At 45.0% G+C, this 19,505-nt stretch overlaps 1 protein-coding gene across 1 annotated transcript; it reads right to left on the minus strand.

Annotated features, from left to right (window-relative positions):
- Positions 1–18,287: 18,287 nt before the first annotated feature.
- On the minus strand, positions 18,288–18,735 carry LOC123120282 (ethylene-responsive transcription factor 14-like). The gene has a single exon (XM_044540258.1). The coding sequence runs from the start codon at positions 18,651–18,653 to the stop codon at positions 18,288–18,290; it is 366 nt and encodes a 121-aa protein (XP_044396193.1). The 5' UTR covers positions 18,654–18,735.
- Between the last annotated feature and the right edge of the window lie 770 nt (positions 18,736–19,505).

Below are 19,505 nucleotides of genomic sequence, written 5' to 3' on the forward strand. Positions count from 1 at the left end.
GGCGGCCGCAAAGCCGCCGCTGGCGTCGGTCACGGGGCGGCGCACCTTCTGCTGCTCGTCGCCGACGTCCGCAAGGTGCCAGGCGTTCGTGCGGAGCAGGAACAAGGGGGAGGGGACGAGGAGCAAGGCGACATCGAGGCACTGTCGAGATCGACAACATGTTCTGAAGAAAACGACAGTAGCACTGAAATGTTCTCTGAACTTTACTGAACCTGAATTTGACAATGCACTGCAGGTGTTCGACAGAAAGATTTGGCAATGAATTTTTTTTTCTGGAGCTGGTACTTGGTGAGATGACCACTCAGTGCACCCAGAGGCTGCCTAATTTTACTTGGAATTTTTGGAGAAAGATTTGAATGAATTTCACCAAATTTGACAAATCTGGTCCAAACTTGCAGTAAGTGTAGTTTTGAAAAATTTGAACTGAAGACCAGTGGATCTTCATGGATCTTGGTTGAGGGTTCAAAGGACTAGGAAGGGAAAAAGGTTTGGGGGCAAAAATCAAAACAGAAAGTGGAGTTCCTTTGTAAATCACCAATGGCTAGAATAGAAGACAGAAATTTATTTGAATATGTTTTGAATGGAAAAATTTATATGGAGAGGTACAACTTGCTGGATTTGATGCAAAACATGATCCAAAGGTGAGGGGAGGTTAGGAGAATGGATTTGCACTAAGGCCATGGCAAGAGAGAATAGTTGAAAGTGGCAAGGGATTAATCCAAAAGCCATAGTGCATTTTCAAAAGTCATTTTCCCCAAATGAAAAAACACTTTGTCTGGAGTCCAAATAAAAAGCAAGAACCTCCAAGACCAAAGACAGATCTTGGGTGAATCCAAATAAAACCTTTGCCATGAGAAAAAATATTTGAAAGGGAGAGTTCTCTTGAAGAAAATTTTTAAATAACCTCCCTCAAGTCAAATAAAAATCTTTTGAAAAATCCAAATAAAAATTTGGGTGTCACAACACCTACCCCCTTAGGAAAAATCTCGTCCTCGAGATTTCTGCTGATCCTCAAATAGATATGGATATTCTGCCCGGAGAAAATCTTCCCTTTCCCATGTGGCTTCATCCTTAGTGTGGTTGCTCCACTGAACTCTGAAAAACTTTGTCGTTTTTTGACGGGTCCTCCGTTCAGACTCTTCTAAAATCTTTACTGGCCTCTCTCTGTAGGTGAGGTCTGGTTGCACATCAATGCTCTCATGGGATACCTGCTTCTCTGGGTTACTCACACATTTTCTCAATTGTGAGACGTGGAATACGTCATGGACGTCTGACAGTTCCTTGGGCAAGTCTAGTTGGTAGGCTACCGTGCCTCTTCGTGCCTTTACACAAAATGGTCCAATAAATCTTGGGGCTAGCTTCCCTTTAATTTTGAACCGTTGCAGACCCCTCATAGGAGATACTCGGAGGTATACGGAATCACCGGATTCAAAGCTGACCTCACGATGTTTCTGATCATAGTAGCTCTTTTGTCGGCTCTGCGCTGTCTTCAGTCTGTCCCTGATCTGCTTAACTTTCTCCTCGGCCTCTTTAAGCATGTCTGGGCCGAAGATACGGCTGTCACCTGTTTCTGACCAATTCAGTGGGGTACGACACCTCCGTCCGTACAATGCTTCAAAGGGTGCCATTTGCAAGCTGGCTTGGTAACTGTTGTTGTAAGCAAATTCGGCATACGGCAAACTCTCTTCCCAACTGGATCCATAGGTGAGCACACAGGCTCTTAGCATATCCTCTAGGATTTGGTTTACACGTTCTGTTTGTCCATCAGTCTGAGGGTGGTACGCTGTACTGAAAGCTAGTTGCGTGCCCAGAGCTTGTTGTAGGTGGTCCCAAAATTTGGAGACGAATTGTGTGCCTCGGTCTGATATTATGGTCTTTGGGACTCCATGCAAACAAACTATACGGGAGAGATAATGTTTGGCCAGTCTTTGCGTGGAGTAGGTAGTCTTCACGGGAATGAAATGAGCAACCTTGGTTAGTCGGTCTGTGATGACCCATATGGTGTCATTTCCGCGTTGTGATCGGGGTAATCCGACAATGAAGTCCATTCCTATTTCATCCCATTTCCACTCCGGTATCCTGTTTGGCTGGAGTAGTCCTGCTGGCTTCTGATGCTCGGCCTTGATGCGCTGACATGAATCACAACAAGCAATAAATGTGGCTATATCTCTTTTCATACCGTGCCACCAAAATCTTTCCTGGATGTCCTTGTACATTTTGGTTCCTCCAGGATGGATCGAGTATGGAGCGGTGTGGCTTTCGGTTAAGATTTGTTGCTTGAGTTCCTCAATGTTAGGTACGCAAAGTCTGTCTCCGTACCATAAGGTTCCTTCACTGTCTGTGATGAACTCTGAAGCCTTACCAAGGTTCATTTTCTTCTTTATACCCTCGATGCTGGGATGCCCCTGTTGAGCCTTCTTAATTTGTTCCACCAGGGTGGGTTGTATCTCCAGATTTGATACGGTGCCCTCAGAGACTAACATCATATTGAGCTTAGCGAACTCTTGCTGAAACTCATGCCTCAACTTTTGCGGACCGTCATTGTCCGGGCTGGGGTTTCGACTAAGGGCATCGGCCACTACATTTGCTTTCCCTGGATGGTAGTGAATACCGACATCATAGTCCTTGACCAGTTCTAACCAGCGTCGTTGGCGTAAATTTAGCTCCGGCTGTGTGAAAATATATTTGAGGCTCTTATGGTCTGTATATATTTCACAGCGATTTCCCAACAGAAAGTGCCTCCACTCCTTGAGTGCATGAATGACTGCTGCTAGCTCCAAGTCATGTGTTGGGTAATTTTCCTCATGTTTTCGCAGCTGCCTGGAGGCATATGCGACAACTTTGCCATCCTGCATCAGCACACACCCGAGACCTTTTCGGGACGCGTCACAGTATACTTCGAAACTCTTGTGTATGTCTGGTACAGTTAAGACCGGTGCGGTTGTCAGCTTCTTCTTGGGTTCTTGGAAGCTTTTCTCGCATGCTTCCGTCCATACAAATTTCTTGTCTTTCTTGAGCAACTGTGTCATAGGTTTTGCCACAGTGGAGAATCGTTCAATAAATCTTCTGTAATATCCGGCCATTCCTAGGAAACTCCGCACATCTGTAACGTTGGCGGGCGGCTTCCAGTGAAGTATGGCTTTGACCTTTTTTGGGTCTATGGCCACGCCTTCTTGGTTCAATATATGGCCTAAGAAACCAACTTGTCTTAGCCAAAATTCGCACTTGCTAAATTTGGCGTACAACTGATGTTTCCTTAGTTCTCCCAAAACAATTATGAGGTGCTCAGCATGCTCTTCTGGTGTCCTTGAGTAAACCAGGATATCGTCAATGAATACCACAACAAATTTGTCCATGAATTTCATAAACACTTTGTTCATGAGGTGGACGAAATATGCGGGGGCGTTTGTTAGACCAAAAGGCATCACTGTGAACTCATATAATCCGTATCTGGAAGTGAATGCTGTCTTGGGAATATCTTCTGTCCGTACCTTCAGTTGATGATATCCCGATCTCAAATCAATTTTTGAGAATACCTTGGCTTGTGCGAGCTGGTCAAACAAATCATTTATCCGTGGCATCGGATATTTGTTTTTGATGGTGACCATGTTGAGGGCTCGATAGTCTATACACAGTCTCAGTGTCCCATCCTTTTTCTTGGCGAACAACACTGGCGATCCCCAAGGTGAGGAGCTGGCTCGGATAAATCCTTTGTCCAACAATTCCTTTATCTGCTTCTTCAACTCCACTAATTCTGAGGGTGCCATTCTATAAGGCTTCTTATAGATGGGAGTGGTGCCAGGTGCTAGTTCGATGCTGAACTCTATCTCTCGGTCTGGTGGCATGCTTGGTAGTTCATCAGGGAACACATAAGGAAACTCGCATACCACTGGAACTTTCCTCAGTTCAGAAATGTCCACTTTGTTCAGTTTTGGTTGTTGTGTTCGTGGCCTTTCTTGAGCTGTGACCTTAATGGTCTTGCCATGATGGTGGGTGAGAATCACGGTCCGATTGAAACAGTCAATGAATCCTTTGTTGGTGGTCAACCAGTCCATCCCTAAAATGACATCCAGTCCTTTACTCTCCAACACAATGAGATTTGCTGGGAATTGTAGCCCTTCGAGCTCAATGACCACTCCTTGGCAGTAACCCTGAGCGATTTGCTTGTTTCCGGGGGACTTGATGATCATAGATTTTTCCAAGGGAAGTATCGGAAAATCATGTTGTAAAACAAAACTCTTCGAAACGAACGAATGGGAAGCTCCAGAATCAAACAAAACCGTGGCAGGTACTGTGTTGACAGGGAACGTACCGAGCACGATGTCTGGGGCATTCTGCACTTCTTCCCTGGTCACATGGTTCAGGTGACCCTTCCTGTGGTTGTTGTTGGGATTAAAATTGTTGCGCTTGGGGGCTGGATTGTTTCCACCATTGTTTGGCTTGGGGGCCGCGTTCCTCGGCTTTGGGCATTGTTTAGCATAGTGCCCTTCTTGACCACAAGCATAGCAGGTGACCCCTGGACGGTACGTGTACTCCTTGTCCCTGGCATGAAATTGCCCGACGGGCCTTGGATCAGTAGTCGTGGATCTCCTTGCTTCTGTTCGTGGAACCTCAGCCTTGCTTCGGTTGTTGCGAGCAAGAGTCGTCTTGTCCCTCTTTCGCTTACGGATATCTTCCAGACTACGACGCTCATTCTCCAAGGTAATGGCCTTGTCCACCAGAGTTTTAAAGTCCGGAAAGGTGTGTACAATCAGTTGGCATCTTAGTGCTGGTGCCAGGCCGTCCAGGAATTTTTCCATCTTCTTGTTTTCTGTCATGTGCTCGTCGTAGGCATAACGAGACAGCTGGGCAAACTGACCATTGTATTCTGTTACTGACATGCCTCTCTGCTTCAGGTCATCAAACTCTCTCTTCTTGATTTTTATGATGCTCCTGGGGATGTGTGCCCCACGGAAGCCTTCCTTGAATTCTTCCCAGGTGATGTTGTGTTCACTGGGATGCATGTGTAGGAAGTTTTCCCACCATGCTGCAGCTGCTCCAGTAAGGTAGTGTGGTGCATATAGCACCTTCTCATGATCTGAACACTGAGCAATAATCAGTTTCCTTTCAATGTCACGAAGCCAATCATCGGCTTCCAGTGGCCTATCGGTGTGAGCAAAAGTGGAGGGGCGAGTCTTCTGTAACTCAGATAACTTGGAATGTGGTTGATAGGGCTCACGGTGGTTTCCCATATTGATGACATGATTCATCATCTCTTGGTGCTGTTGCTGGCTTTGCTCGAAGAGACGGCATACTTGAGACAGGGCTGCTTCGCTGTCTTGTTGACTGGACTGACCCTGAGTGAAATTGTTGCTAGTCTGTGTCCCATAAACCTCTTCTGGCTGATTGGGCATGGAGCGAGTCCACGGACGAGACATTTTTCCAGTCTGGGGTATTATTTTGCAAGACCCATGAGAAAAACTGTGTAGCACAAGGAAAACTTTGCAAAGGCAACAATTTAAAAGACCTCAAGGTTTTCAAGGAAAACATAAGCGGTTTTGCATGGAGAAAAGACTGCTTAACACAAATCTTACACGCGAAATACAAACACATGATACAGCACTCAGGATGTGCGTACACATTCCTGACATGTTATTTAGACTAGCGTACAGAGGAAACACATCATACAAGCAGGCATAACGCGCGGCTACTCGGCGCTCTCAATCGGAGATGGTGAAGATTTCCTTCCCTTTGCCGATGACAAGACTCAGCGGTCCAGGAGAATCAACCTCCACCTCCTCTCTAGCTGGCTCCTGGCGCGTAACGCTGCGCTGCGGTGATGGTGCGGGAGCGACGGGTGGCAGAGCGGGTGCGGCGGGCGGTGCAGCTCTGACTGGAGTAGGAGCGATGACTCGGTCGAACTCCTCAGTGGTAGGCAGACGGCGAGCAGTGGCCAAAACGGCCGGTGCATAAGAGGCTGAAGACGAGACGAATGTCAGAGGCGGTGCCGTGTGGAGAAGCTCCTTCCTGCTGGCAGGACCGCCCGGACTAAGTCCATGCGGGCAGCCACAAGATCATCTACGAGGTTGTCGAAAGACTCCTCCAGAGCCTTGAGATACTCAACAACCATCTCGATGGCTTCATCTCGCTCTCCCCGATGACAGGCGAATGCATAGTGACTGGTGTAAGGCACATGGCATGGGAGGTAGCGGTAGCGACGAGTCTTCATCGTAGGAAGGATGTCCCGAAGACGAGCTATCGCCTCACGGGCAGCCATCTGCATGGCATGCCTCTCCGTAGGCATGGCCCTTCCCACAAAACGGAAGTGGCGAGCTGCAGAACGTCCTCCCTTGAATTGCACCACAGCTTGGTGCATAGACACGTCGTCGCTGAGCTTGTGCTGATAGAGCGTGAACTCCGGGCGAGCTGCTGGCCCGATCGCGAGCTTGGTGATGGAGACGAGGAGCTTGACAAACCCCTCGGGCACGTTCGTGAACACTCGATTCTCACAGCTGCTGCCAGCCATCTACAAAAGTAGGCAAAAATCCTGAGTAGTCATGTCATAAATGTATGATGACCAACAGAAAATAGCTACAATTGCAAAATGCTGAAAAGGCAAAAGACGCTAATAACCGATTAGCGATCGCACCTAGTGGCTTCCTATAGTCAGCCTGGCTCTGGTACCAAGCTTGTCACGACCGGTTTTTCAATAATATAATTATTGAGAGACCAATCCCTTTTACGGACCAGTAAGGAAGAATTCCTTCTCACTGGTAGACAATATCATGGTCACAGAAGAAAAATACCAGGAGTACTGAATATAATACAAAGTTGAGCGGAAACTGCCCAACACTTTATTACATGCACGCCGATAACACAAGACGGCGGAGAGGGGGGGCATAACTACTAACTCACGATAATAACGGTGGTGGAAATATCACCGCGAAGCGAGTGATATGACTCCTGAAGACTACAGCTCTTCGAGCGTCGGAGTGAGGCTCGAGGAGACTTAATGCGGGTGGCGGAAGCGTATATAATACAAGTGACCAATATCCGGGATCGCGCAGGACTGACTGGGACTCCTCTAGGCGTCGGACGCGCTATCAAACTCTTCATCCAAGAGATCGCCTTCGTCAACATCTGGCCAAATCAACAAGCCAGGTGAGTACTATGAAAGTACTCGCAAGACAGTCCGGACATAAGATATAATAAATGTAAACATGAAGCATATGAACAAGTTAACCAGTGCGTTCAGACATAGAGATAATAAAATACTGGGTGCCAAGCGAGGGTCTGAATGACTCCTCGAGCGGAAACTGCAGAATAGTAGTACTGGTGCCAAACGAGTGTCTGAATGACCCCTCGAGAGGAAACTGCAAGAATTAATACTGGTGCCAAACGAGTGTCTGAATGACTCCTCGAGAGGAAAATGCAAGAATAATAATGCCGCAGTCGGGCGTCAAGGCGACACCACATAAAGGGCTTATAACAGAAAATAAAGGCAGTGCATTCCACAGTCGGACGTCTGAGCGACATCACATAAAGGGCTTATATTTAAAGTAAGGAAACAAAAACACGCCACAGTCGGACGTCTGCGCGACGTCGCATAAAGGGCTTATATTGTAGCTCAAACATTCAGTAGCTCGAGATTATAAATTATTACAAGTACGAGACAAATATAAGATTAGTCCATCCACAGTAATAATAATTTAAACTGGGTTTACCACTTGAGTTGTGTTCACCGGGGACAAGTTTTCCACGCGGATAGATATGGGTAAACTGATTTCACTACGTGATCATGGATACGATGACTTGGAAGAATTTGACTCTGCAGAGTTTGTACTTAACCACAGCCAACGGATTTCAGTAGTCACGGGGACTAGTTCCGTTTACGGTGTTTTGGAAGAAACACGTCTAACCAGTACACACCCATTCAACAATTCCGAAGCCAGGGATCACCCTCGGCAACGTTCAAGAAAAACCTTAAGACGGGGAGGCTACAACCTCGCGTAGCATGGGATCAAATTTCTATACGCGCGCTCTAAGGGGGTGCCCCCCCTCTCGGTCCCAACCGGAAACACCCATGCCCCCTGACCGGATGACTGGCTTTAATCCTGGGCCAAGGTACCATCATCCCGGCCTCTCTGTTTGGTGTGTACACGGAAAGAGGTTACCAACTTACTAAACCGCATCCTGGCAAATGAAACATGTGGCAGCACGGAGGGGAAAAGAACGATAACGTGACTCCGTCCATGCTAACATTGGAAATAGTCGGATGACGCAAGGCTGGTATGCTACAACAGTACCACCTTGCTGCCCTTCATGTCACCACATGATTAGGCCATCTCTCATCAGAGATCATCGCAACTTTGGAACATGCGGGTGGTTGCCTTACAAGCAACGAGGTATTCATCGATACTCATATGCCACGCACAAACTTTCACGCAAACATGCAAAACACCTATCATATCCACTGTTCAAACATGCTTGCCTGGTTCGGAGAAGTCGGAGTCTAGCTCGGCGAAGTTCGCGGCTCCGTCACCTCTTCCGGAACCTACGGCAATAACGAAAACGGGCACTAACGTGAAAATCAACGCGTGCACAGAAACTTCTCCAAATTTTTTCCAAATAAATCCCATAAAAAACTAGACAAAATTTTAAGAAGGTCAGAAAAAGAATCACTCAAAAATTCCTCTTTATTAAAAAGTTATAAAGGTTTCTGTCCAGGGACTTATTTGTAATGAAACAGAAAAGTTTCAGGGTTTTAACTGAGAAAACAGAAAACAGTTCGATTGGAAATGCGCAAGCTCAAGAGGGAAAGCGTATTTGCCCGAAGGCGCCAACAGAAAACGGTTCGCGAGTGGAAACAGAAGAGAGGCTGACAGGGGGTCCCACATGTCAGGTTTAAAAAGCTCGTCGGCGCCCGAAGACTGCGGTGGACGCCGGCGTCGAACCACGGCGAGTTAGGAGGATCGGAGGGTACCAAGAGCTTCAGCGTGTTCTTCCGCGTCGGTGGGTGGTGGACTCGACCAACGGGGAGCACCACGTCGACGGCGACACTTTCTCCGGCGGACGGCGGCTCGGGTGAGGGTGGAGAACTCCGGTGGAGAGCTGCAAACTTCAAATTGAAGCGCGGGTCAGAAGGAGGGATGCATAGTGAAGCTACTGGCAAGAGAAGGGAGGCAGAGGCGCACGCACGTGAGCGAATTGAGCTGGATCCCGTGGCGGGTCGCGGCGGCCGGAGTCGAGAAAGGAGACCTCCTCGGGGCTCTTCCAGTGGCTAGGCGTGCTCTAGGTGGAGTGCAGGGATGGTGTGGGTTCGAGTTGAAGCTCGGGGCCTCTATTTATAGGCGGATCGATGGGGTGGCCGTGAACGGAGAATCTCCGGCGAGCAATTACGGCGAGGCAGTGGATTTGCAGGAGGTTTGGGTGGCCCGGTAGCATCAGTGGAGGTTACTGGTGTCGTTCCTCCGCTAATCCCGGCTGGTCTTGGCGTAACGGCGTCGGTCCACGGTGGAGTGGCCGCACGGGCACGTCGGCGGCAGAGAGCGCGCTCCGCGCCCTGCGGTTCACGTCGAAAGTGGCAGCGCGTTCGGGGGAGTGGAAGGCCACGCGGCGAGCTCCGGTGGCTTGGGCGGCGCTGGGTGGCGCCGTCGGCGCTGCGCCTCTCTCTGGCGGCCGCAAAGCCGCCGCTGGCGTCGGTCACGGGGCGGCGCACCTTCTGCTGCTCGTCGCCGACGTCCGCAAGGTGCCAGGCGTTCGTGCGGAGCAGGAACAAGGGGGAGGGGACGAGGAGCAAGGCGACATCGAGGCACAGTCGAGATCGACAACATGTTCTGAAGAAAACGACAGTAGCACTGAAATGTTCTCTGAACTTTACTGAACCTGAATTTGACAATGCACTGCAGGTGTTCGACAGAAAGATTTGGCAATGAATTTTTTTTTCTGGAGCTGGTACTTGGTGAGATGACCACTCAGTGCACCCAGAGGCTGCCTAATTTTACTTGGAATTTTTGGAGAAAGATTTGAATGAATTTCACCAAATTTGACAAATCTGGTCCAAACTTGCAGTAAGTGTAGTTTTGAAAAATTTGAACTGAAGACCAGTGGATCTTCATGGATCTTGGTTGAGGGTTCAAAGGACTAGGAAGGGAAAAAGGTTTGGGGGCAAAAATCAAAACAGAAAGTGGAGTTCCTTTGTAAATCACCAATGGCTAGAATAGAAGACATAAATTTATTTGAATATGTTTTGAATGGAAAAATTTATATGGAGAGGTACAACTTGCTGGATTTGATGCAAAACATGATCCAAAGGTGAGGGGAGGGTTAGGAGAATGGATTTGCACTAAGGCCATGGCAAGAGAGAATAGTTGAAAGTGGCAAGGGATTAATCCAAAAGCCATAGTGCATTTTCAAAAGTCATTTTCCCCAAATGAAAAAACATTTTGTCTGGAGTCCAAATAAAAAGCAAGAACCTCCAAGACCAAAGACAGATCTTGGGTGAATCCAAATAAAACCTTTGCCATGAGAAGAAATATTTGAAAGGGAGAGTTCTCTTGAAGAAAAATTTCAAATCACCTCCCTCAAGTCAAATAAAAATCTTTTGAAAAATCCAAATAAAAATTTGGGTGTCACAGCTTTGAAAAAAACCCTTCCTTACATATTGTGTGCGAGACTTGATCTTTTTTTCCAAAGCCTATAATTTTTCTAGTTTAGCCAAGAGTTCTTTCTTCTGCTGAATAGTGTCTCCCCTGATGTTCACACCCCAACCTTATAAACTTGACTTTACTTTTTTAATCTTACCCGGAGGGGGAGGATCCTAGAGAATTAGCCCTCTAGGAGCAAAAAAGTGCCCCTCTCAGTTTCCGCCTTGAAGATGGCGGTGAAAAAATCTCATAAATTAGAGGTGGAAGTTTTAGGATAAATAGGACCAGGGTGCCCGAGAGCACTGGAGGCACGCCCTATGGGCCCCACACACCCTTGGGCCACAACCTAAGGCCTGGCCACATGGTGAGGACACATGTTGGCCATAGGGGCCTCCTAGCCTGGGGGCTGCTCCCTTGACACTCTTCTCATGCGAACGCTTCCAATTTTTTTTCTAAATTTTCCTGACTTCGAAAATAATAATTTCTTCATTGTCCTTATTATGGCACTTTTCTGCATCTTTTCGGCAATTCCCTTCCTCCGGTACAAGATGCAAATTAAGAGGGAAAAGGTATTTGAATGATGTGACCTTGTGCAAAATAAATTAATAGTAAGTAATTTATACTAAGAAATATTGATGCAAAATGGATTGCTGACAAACAATCTTATAGTGGCAAATAAACTTGCGGCAATATCCAACCAAACCAGAAATCCACGGAGTTGCTTTACTATTGTAGGTTGCGACTATTGCTGCACAATCGCAATCTTGGTCGGATCCATCGCCACTCCTCAAGCGGTGATGCCATGCTCGAGGTACTCCAGAGGGTTTGGCGCAAAGAGGCACTTACTTCACTTGAGGTACAACTTGTTCTGCCCTAACAATTGGAACATGGTTGTCAGTGGTGTACATCTTATTGATCATATTAAAATCAACAGATCTAACATCCGGTGGTGGCGCGACCGCGTTCGATGGTCATAGGCATGCATCTGGCTCCCGGAGCAAGTGTTCGTATCCGTAGGGAATAGGCCTCGGGTGCACGGATGATTCCACATCAACATCAAGGAAGGCGACATCCCCTAGTGTTCATGCGGAGGAAGCCAATGCAATGATCCTTGGGACATGGTGGATGTTGTAGGCCAATTCACATTGGTGTCGTGTGGCAGCGACCACATTTGCGACATGGTCGGCCTCCCGATGGCCATGGTGATGGTCTAAGGTAGTAATTCTAAGGTAGTAATATGGCCCACCCATTTGCTAGCTCCACTCTGATCTGAGGTGGAGTATTAGATGGCGTGACTATAGGAAGATCCGTTGTCAAGATGGTGATTGGAACAATGCTTTGTACGGGGTTAGAACCCTTGTTCTAGACTTTATCGGTCGGGCTTAGCAGCGGGGAACTTGCGTCGTTATCTCGGTGAAGGCATTTTTGCTGTTTTGTTGGCCTTCAATGATTGGTCTTGGTAACCAGGATGAAAATTCCTGTCTGGGCTATCTCTGGCCAGATGTGACGATGATGGCGTGAGGGCGTTTATCTCATCTCTTTTGTAATGGGTATTATCATAGTGGCCTATGTTTCGTACTCCACTTCTTGATAGTTTTGACCACATTGCCTTGCATCAGTTTTAATATATAAAAGATGGTTATGTGCACCACATTCATGCAGAGGCCGAGAGTTTGAGCCTCCTTTCCCATTTTTTTGCTGCATAGGACCAAGCTTCTTCAAGCTTTGAAACGGCGGTGAAAGCTATGGAACCAATGACCTATATTTCAATTGAAATGCAGTTGCAAAAGGCTTCACGGATAGCCAAGTGCTAGCTGATCCGATGAAGAGGCAGGACCATTGCACAATCTTGGGAATTGGAATATTAGGCCATCTCTAAGTGCCATTATCAAGAACACTCGAGATACATTGGCTCAAGTTTACAAGATTAAAACAGAACAACAAGATACCTCATAAAAAAGCTCAGTACGTCTACACGGTCTGTATGTTGTTGGCCCATTCTACTACTACGTTACTGTTTTTCTCATAATTCAGATTCCTTGCCCCGTAAAAGCCCATATCGTTTATCTAAATGTGCAATCTTGCACATTGCTTTATGTTAATTGTTAACTATGAACTAGTAAATGCGTACGTGTAATGCACTTTGATATCATGGAGAAAAATTGCACATTGATATTATGTAGGATATCAATTGCATTTTAATTACGTGATTAGCATAGACTTTGATATTTGGTATGATATTAATTGAATGCTAAATATATTGAACGCTCATCACTGGATCAATCTAGGTCGTTGGATTGGTATGGTTTAATGGCCAAAATTAATCGGACCTGCATATTTGAGTCATTTTATATTGGTATAAATAAAGTTGTTGGGTTTTATGAGACCCATCCCGTGTTAAAAAATAAACGAGCGAACATTTCAAGGTTGGATAGAATGTAGAATAGTGTTAGGCACACTACTCGTGCAAATTTTGCTAGAGTTGACGAACAGACTGTTGTTTGAGTGGGTTCCGGTCAAGATTGTATGCCGGATACGGTCCTCAAGCACCGTAGCTGTAATGACACTACTTTTTTCATGAAAGGAATGATAAACTTCCGGTCCTCTACATGCTCAGATGTACACGATACTTTTATTAAAGTTGATGCAAAGCAACGAGACTAAAGTCAACAACAGTCAATATAAACCATAGACAACCATAAAAAAAATCATTACAAGATAAGCATTTCACCAGGAGAAAAGGGCAGGGGTTCATTTATAGAAATGTCACAATTTTGATCCAAACCTGCATATGTTGAATGTATGAGTTTAGTTTACACAAATCTAATTCCTTCGTAATTTTGTACTAATGCTCCGGTTTCTTTTCCAATTTGGCCCTTAATTAATCCATCTGCACTCTTTTTTTAAGAAAAAGAAAGCAAAGGCGGAAACATTGTGCTCATGACATACTTTTGGGTGTACACGTTAAACCCTTCCATGTGCGGTGCTCTTCTTCTAGAACATACATGAGACAAAAGCGAGGAAAAGATTGATTCGGAAATCTATGAAAAGGATAAAAGGCTCCTGCATCACTCAAAACAAATGTGACAGCGTCCAGAAATGCATCCGATTCCATATATAGTACACTACATGCTAGGTGACCAATTTACTCTTTCCTGTATGCCTATGTATATAGCTTTTGAAATAAGGATTGATTCTAAATTTCTAAGTGGTTAGTTTGTGGTAGGCCAGGTACGTACATATGTAGACTTATGATTTGCCTGCGACTTTACTCTTGTTTAAGCACCTGTACGTAACCCTGACGTTGTTTTGATTACGTATATAAGGTTCTTCTTTACAGCGTCAGCAAGTTAATTAACAGTCGATCGATTCCAAGCTCGATCGATCGGCACATGCGCCATTGACCACTTCGTTGGCAATTAGCCACTGATTAACTAGGACGCAGCACACTACTGCCATTTAAGTACTACTATAGAGCAAGCTACATGCGCGCACCACTAATTCGGCACGTCCGCATGCATTGGATCCAAACAAATTCCTCTCCATCCTTGTCCACACAAAATACTAACAAGAAACTATATTATGGCATTCATTTGGGAGATTTTATTTAGGCTTAACCATGCACAATCTCAGTCTTATTTTGGGTTCGTAAATTATGTTCATACTCCCTCCTTTCCGGTTTATAAGTCTCAATTCAAAAATCTCACCAAGCAAGGTAGATGGTGAGTGGTGGAATATTTTTTATAGTTTGCAAAAGCACCCAATTAATGCTCTTGTTTTCTCAAAAAAGTATGTTTACCAATGCATTAATTGCAATACATGCATGTATAAATTACATGCATTGGTCATTTCTCTCTTAATACTTGCATGCAATGATTTAGGGGGTGTTTGGTTCAGGGACTTTTTAGTCCCAGAGACTAGAAAAAGTTCCTAGGAACCAAACGGGAGGGACTTTTTCTACAGGGACTAGAAAAAGACTCTACTAGAGAGTCTTTTTTGATTAGTCCCTGGGACTAGAAAAAGTCCTAGGACTTCTGAACCAAACACCCCCTTAATGCACCTTGGAATCTGAACATGTGATGGGGAACAACTAAATTGAGCCTTATAAAATGGAAAAAACTAAAATTTTGAGATAAACCCTATAAACCGGAAAGGAGGGAGTACATACTCCCTACTCTTTTTTTGTAGAATGGTAATTGTGCATTCTATGGATGCGTGCCACATGCATGTTATTTATTACAGAAACATAAATATCATATGTGTAGTGAGTAATCAAGCTAATTTATAGTATTTTACAACAGTGCTCGTCTGAAAAATGATGCCATCAATTTTTTTCTCAATTCAAATTTGTTATATATATGGTCAACTTAGTAAATTCCGGGTAAATTCATAGAACATATTTTTAAAGAGAAATTTGTGAATTGCCTTGCATATGTGTATGTCAGTTAAATTTCACTTGTTCAACGCTCCGATGGGCTATTAGGATCCCAAATTCCCAATACAACTTAATGTCTCTCTTTTATTAAGCGCATACATTTTTACTATATTTTTTGTTTGTTGGAGGGAAATTGTCTCCTAACTTTGATCGATGTGTAACCACTGCCCATGCACGCCTTAGAAACAACCTCAGTACAATGGAGGAGTTGGTTTCCACTCATCCAGCCTTGATTCTTAATATGATCGACACAATGAGTTGTATTTAATTTTCCGACAAAGAACACTTTATTGACTCATAATGTCACATCAATCAATACAATATAAGTACACGAGTACACACCTACCACTGCATGACTAGGACCCCCCCCCTCCCCCCAACACACACACACAACACAAGTTGTAGTCTAGCAATCGTACAAAGTCAAACATAAGACCAAATAGACGACCAAGGACTAGAAGGACGCAAAAGCTATGTTGCCACCCATGCGGGGTAAATACATCCCGGACCACCTGCTCCAAACGCATACACCTCGTCATATATGAGGTTTTTTTAACATGCTTCCTCTTACCTCCTATTTTCACATGAGAGGTAAGAGTATAAAATATATCTGAGTCGTTGATTGTATTAAGTAATGGGTTTGATTAACTCTTACCTTCTTACCTCCCATGTGAAAAGAGGGGGTAAGAGGGAGCATGTTATAATTGCTACGCCATATTTAGTGATCAGCGCTGCTGTCGCGGTAAAATAGACCATGAATCCATCCAATGGAGTTTGCTATGCTAGAACTCTTGGCCATATTCTCTACCAAGTCATTGTACTATCGTTTTGCAGTTGGGCAGTGAGAGAGAAAGTTATTGGAACTTTGGAAAGTTCTGCTACCCCCTCCCCCCGCCCCCGATATAGATCTTCCTTTTGAAGAGGAATGAGCCTGGGCCGGGATGGTCATTGCCCTCTTGTGTGTTTGACGAAGAGTTGAACCACATCTTCTTCTCATGTGCATCGGCTCAGTTTTCGTGGAGCTGCTTTAGGGAAGTGTGTGGAAATGGGTGGTGCCCCGCCAACTTCCCGGACATATACCACTATATTGCGGCTTGCAATGGCGAGATCCACAAGTTGACGTGGGTGAACTTTGGGACCTTGCGGTCTATTAGAAATAAACTTATTATTGAACATGTGCACCCCACTTAGGCCATTGATGCGATTTACAAATGGTGTGGTTCGATGCAACTTTGGAAGCCCGTCAACAAGCAGTGTTTTAGGATGGGCATTGACAAGTTGACAAGCAAATACAAGACGTTGGCTTCGCGTCTTATCATCATCGCTTATCCTCCTTGAGTCTTTGATGGTTTTTTGTGGGCTTATTGAGCTTGATGCCCATAGGATGCACTGAGTTTTTCTTTTCTTTTCAAACCTTTGTTATTACTTGTGGACCTCCGTTTTGATCAAGGTAAGCTTGGGATTATAATGAATGGTGTGCCAAAATTCAACAAAAGGCAGGCATACATGCATATATGTGTTATGTGGGGTATACAATGTTGTATAGAATTCTGTTTTTGGATGTCAAAAGAACAAATTTAGAACACATGAAGACGCCTTTTAACCCTCATCCTTATGATTTTGATGTAGACCACAAGTCAACTATTTTTACAAAAGAAAAATCGAATGCATAACATATTGTATTATTACAATCTAGATTGTTTTTGTTTTGTTTTTTAAAGAGTGAATTCCACTTTTAATTACCCTGTAGTTGTACACTTGTGACACATATTACCCCATTTAGTGGAACTTCTATGGAAATATCAGATTTTGGTGACTTTTAACACGGTTTTACCCCACTTTTGCATTTTGCTTGTTTATGTTAGATAGGATCGGCATGTTGTGTCAATGATTCATAAAAATATGTGTAAAGATCAGAGGGCATCAATGACGATCATGTCTAGACTTCTCTTGTCCATCTGTTCCATTCTTTGTCATCGTCCAGATATTTTTTGGACCCCGGGCGTCACCTTGCCTAATGGACATGCATCAGTAAAAGAGGGTCCAAAGCTTTAAAAAAGGGGTATTCTAGACAAATTTCCACTCGACGGCGTAATTAGTGTCACCAATGCATATCTAGGAGGTAAAATGTGGAATTCACTCTTTTTTAAAATACACCAGTTACTTTTTTCAATACAAAGAGAACACATGTGCATGGGAGTAGAAACCTGTATCTGGTGACTGCGCTATTTGTAGATTGCGTCCCTCCAAACATTTCTCTCAAGAAGAAACTCTGGATATACATATATATATATATATATATATACTTACAGAAGATACTTGAATTCTATTCCAATTCAGTTTATAAATTAGGCATCACCTAGCACTTAGTAGGTATGATAGAGTACTCAATCTAAATTGGCTGAATAGAGGGTGTACCTGCCGTGGGGGGTCAGCAACAACTTTCCATATATGAGGATGCTCTTTAGTTCAGGTCAGGCAGCTAAATTCTTTCTAGCACGTACCGTCAAAAGCAATTCTTCGATCACTCATGCATCGGTACGTAAGGATATGTACATTTGTAAAACAATTTTTGCTGGCTAGATATCTGCCACTACTGATTACTCATTGTACACATTTGAGCATTTGTACCTTGGACGGATAGTTAGCTAGCTATATATCCTGGATGATCTCATTTTATGTTCCAGAAGTGTGCATACGAACCAATCATATATTGCATGCACTGATGTTGTAATTTCGTTGGCATCAACAAATACGTTGTAGTACTAGTATATGCTAGTTTATGGTAAACTCGTGACCAATCAATTTACTGGAAAACATTAATCATATAGGCTTGCAAAAATTCCAGATCCTCTACAGATTTCCGCATGCATGCATGATCTACCAAAACTATATTTGGGGGTGGGGACTAAGAGAGGAGAAGAAGGCGATTAATCCAACAAGCAACCCAATTACATAACTTGCATGATGATATATATACGATCACGTACGAGATTAATACAGGGTTCCTGATCAGCTCACATCAGATCGATCACTTTCATATATTGTTTCATTGAACACCTAAGAATACTGGAAATCCAACATTAACATACATGCATGCAAAGCACGGATCGGAAGCTCGATCATGGATGATCTATATGATTTTGCATCACAGCCATAAATACGATCAGGTGATGGTGCATGAATTGATCGCACGATCAGTAGTTCAGTACTCAAATTCGGTAGTGTTAATTATTCCTTCCACCACCCCCGTCCCTGAGCATGTCCTGCAGCACCGCATCATCCAGGCACTCGAGCTCAATCACCTGTTGCTGGGACGACGACGACCCACCCCGGACGTAGTTGCGCGCCTCGGCGGGGAAGTTGAGCACGGCCAGGTGGCCGCGCATGGCGTAGGCCGAGCGGTCGTAGGCCCGTGCGGCCTCCTCGGCTGTGTCGAAGGTGCCAAGCCATTTGCGGACGCTCTGCCGGCTGGAGTCGCGGATCTCCGCCGCGAACTTGCCGGACGGGCGGCGGCGCACCCCGCGGTACTTGGTGCTCTCGCCTCCGCCATCCTTCCCGGCCTGATCACCCCATCCGCCGCCACCCTCCATTACTTGGTTATCTACTAGTCGATCGATCCGAGATCGTTCTTAGCTAACCCTAGTAAGCAGAGGCTGAAGCTAGCTAGTTAGGCTTTGTGTGTGTGCTATGTGGCTGTGTCGACGACGATGGCGATGTGAATGGCAGAGAGCGAGAGTGTGGTATTTAATATACTACTGCTCCGTCGTGATACCTAGCTAGCCAGCCCTAATGGATCGATTCTCTCTCGCGCGCGCGGTTGAGATTGTGGACGACGGGTCCCTCATCGCTAGCTCTGCACCTGCTTAAAAGCTCAACGTTACAATTTAAGAAACACTACTACGGCAAGTTGTTAATTAGACTAGTATCGGTTAAAGCAAGTGGATCGATCCTTTGTTGGGCTTGAATGAATGCCCTGTACCTGGACGGTCGTCATTATATTTTATTTTTCAATAAGCTGCATGCAGGTGTGATTTTGACTAATTAGTTGTCTTAAAAAATCAGCCTCGGCACATATTATACCTGGATGTTCGTTCAGTGGGAGAAGATGTTCTCGTTGACTACAAGGCGCTTGTGATGATTTTGTCAATCTCAAGATATTATGCTGGCTCAGTATCTCGGAGGCGCTCATAGGAGTAGGGATGCGTGTGTGGGTTCATAGGGGTGAGTGTATATGAGCATCTGCGACTATATTGTGTTAAAAAAAGTATATAGAGACAGAAATCAATTGGAAAGTATGTCTTCCCCGCCCTATCCCTGTCCCGTTGGTGTGCTCATCACCGGCAGAGGATGTGTGGTTTGTGTCTCCGGCACGTCTTTCGGGATCCACTTGGTTTAAGTTTAGGGTGGATCTGTTTGGATCTGGCTGGCTTTCATGATCTTTG

Source organism: Triticum aestivum, chromosome 5D (genome assembly GCF_018294505.1).
Source record: "Triticum aestivum cultivar Chinese Spring chromosome 5D, IWGSC CS RefSeq v2.1, whole genome shotgun sequence".
NCBI classification, from domain to species: domain Eukaryota; kingdom Viridiplantae; phylum Streptophyta; class Magnoliopsida; order Poales; family Poaceae; genus Triticum; species Triticum aestivum.

Excerpts from the sequence above, each read along its gene's own strand:
- LOC123120282 (XM_044540258.1), bottom strand. The coding sequence starts at position 18,653 with ATGGAGGGTGGCGGCGGATGGGGTGATCAGGCCGGGAAGGATGGCGGA.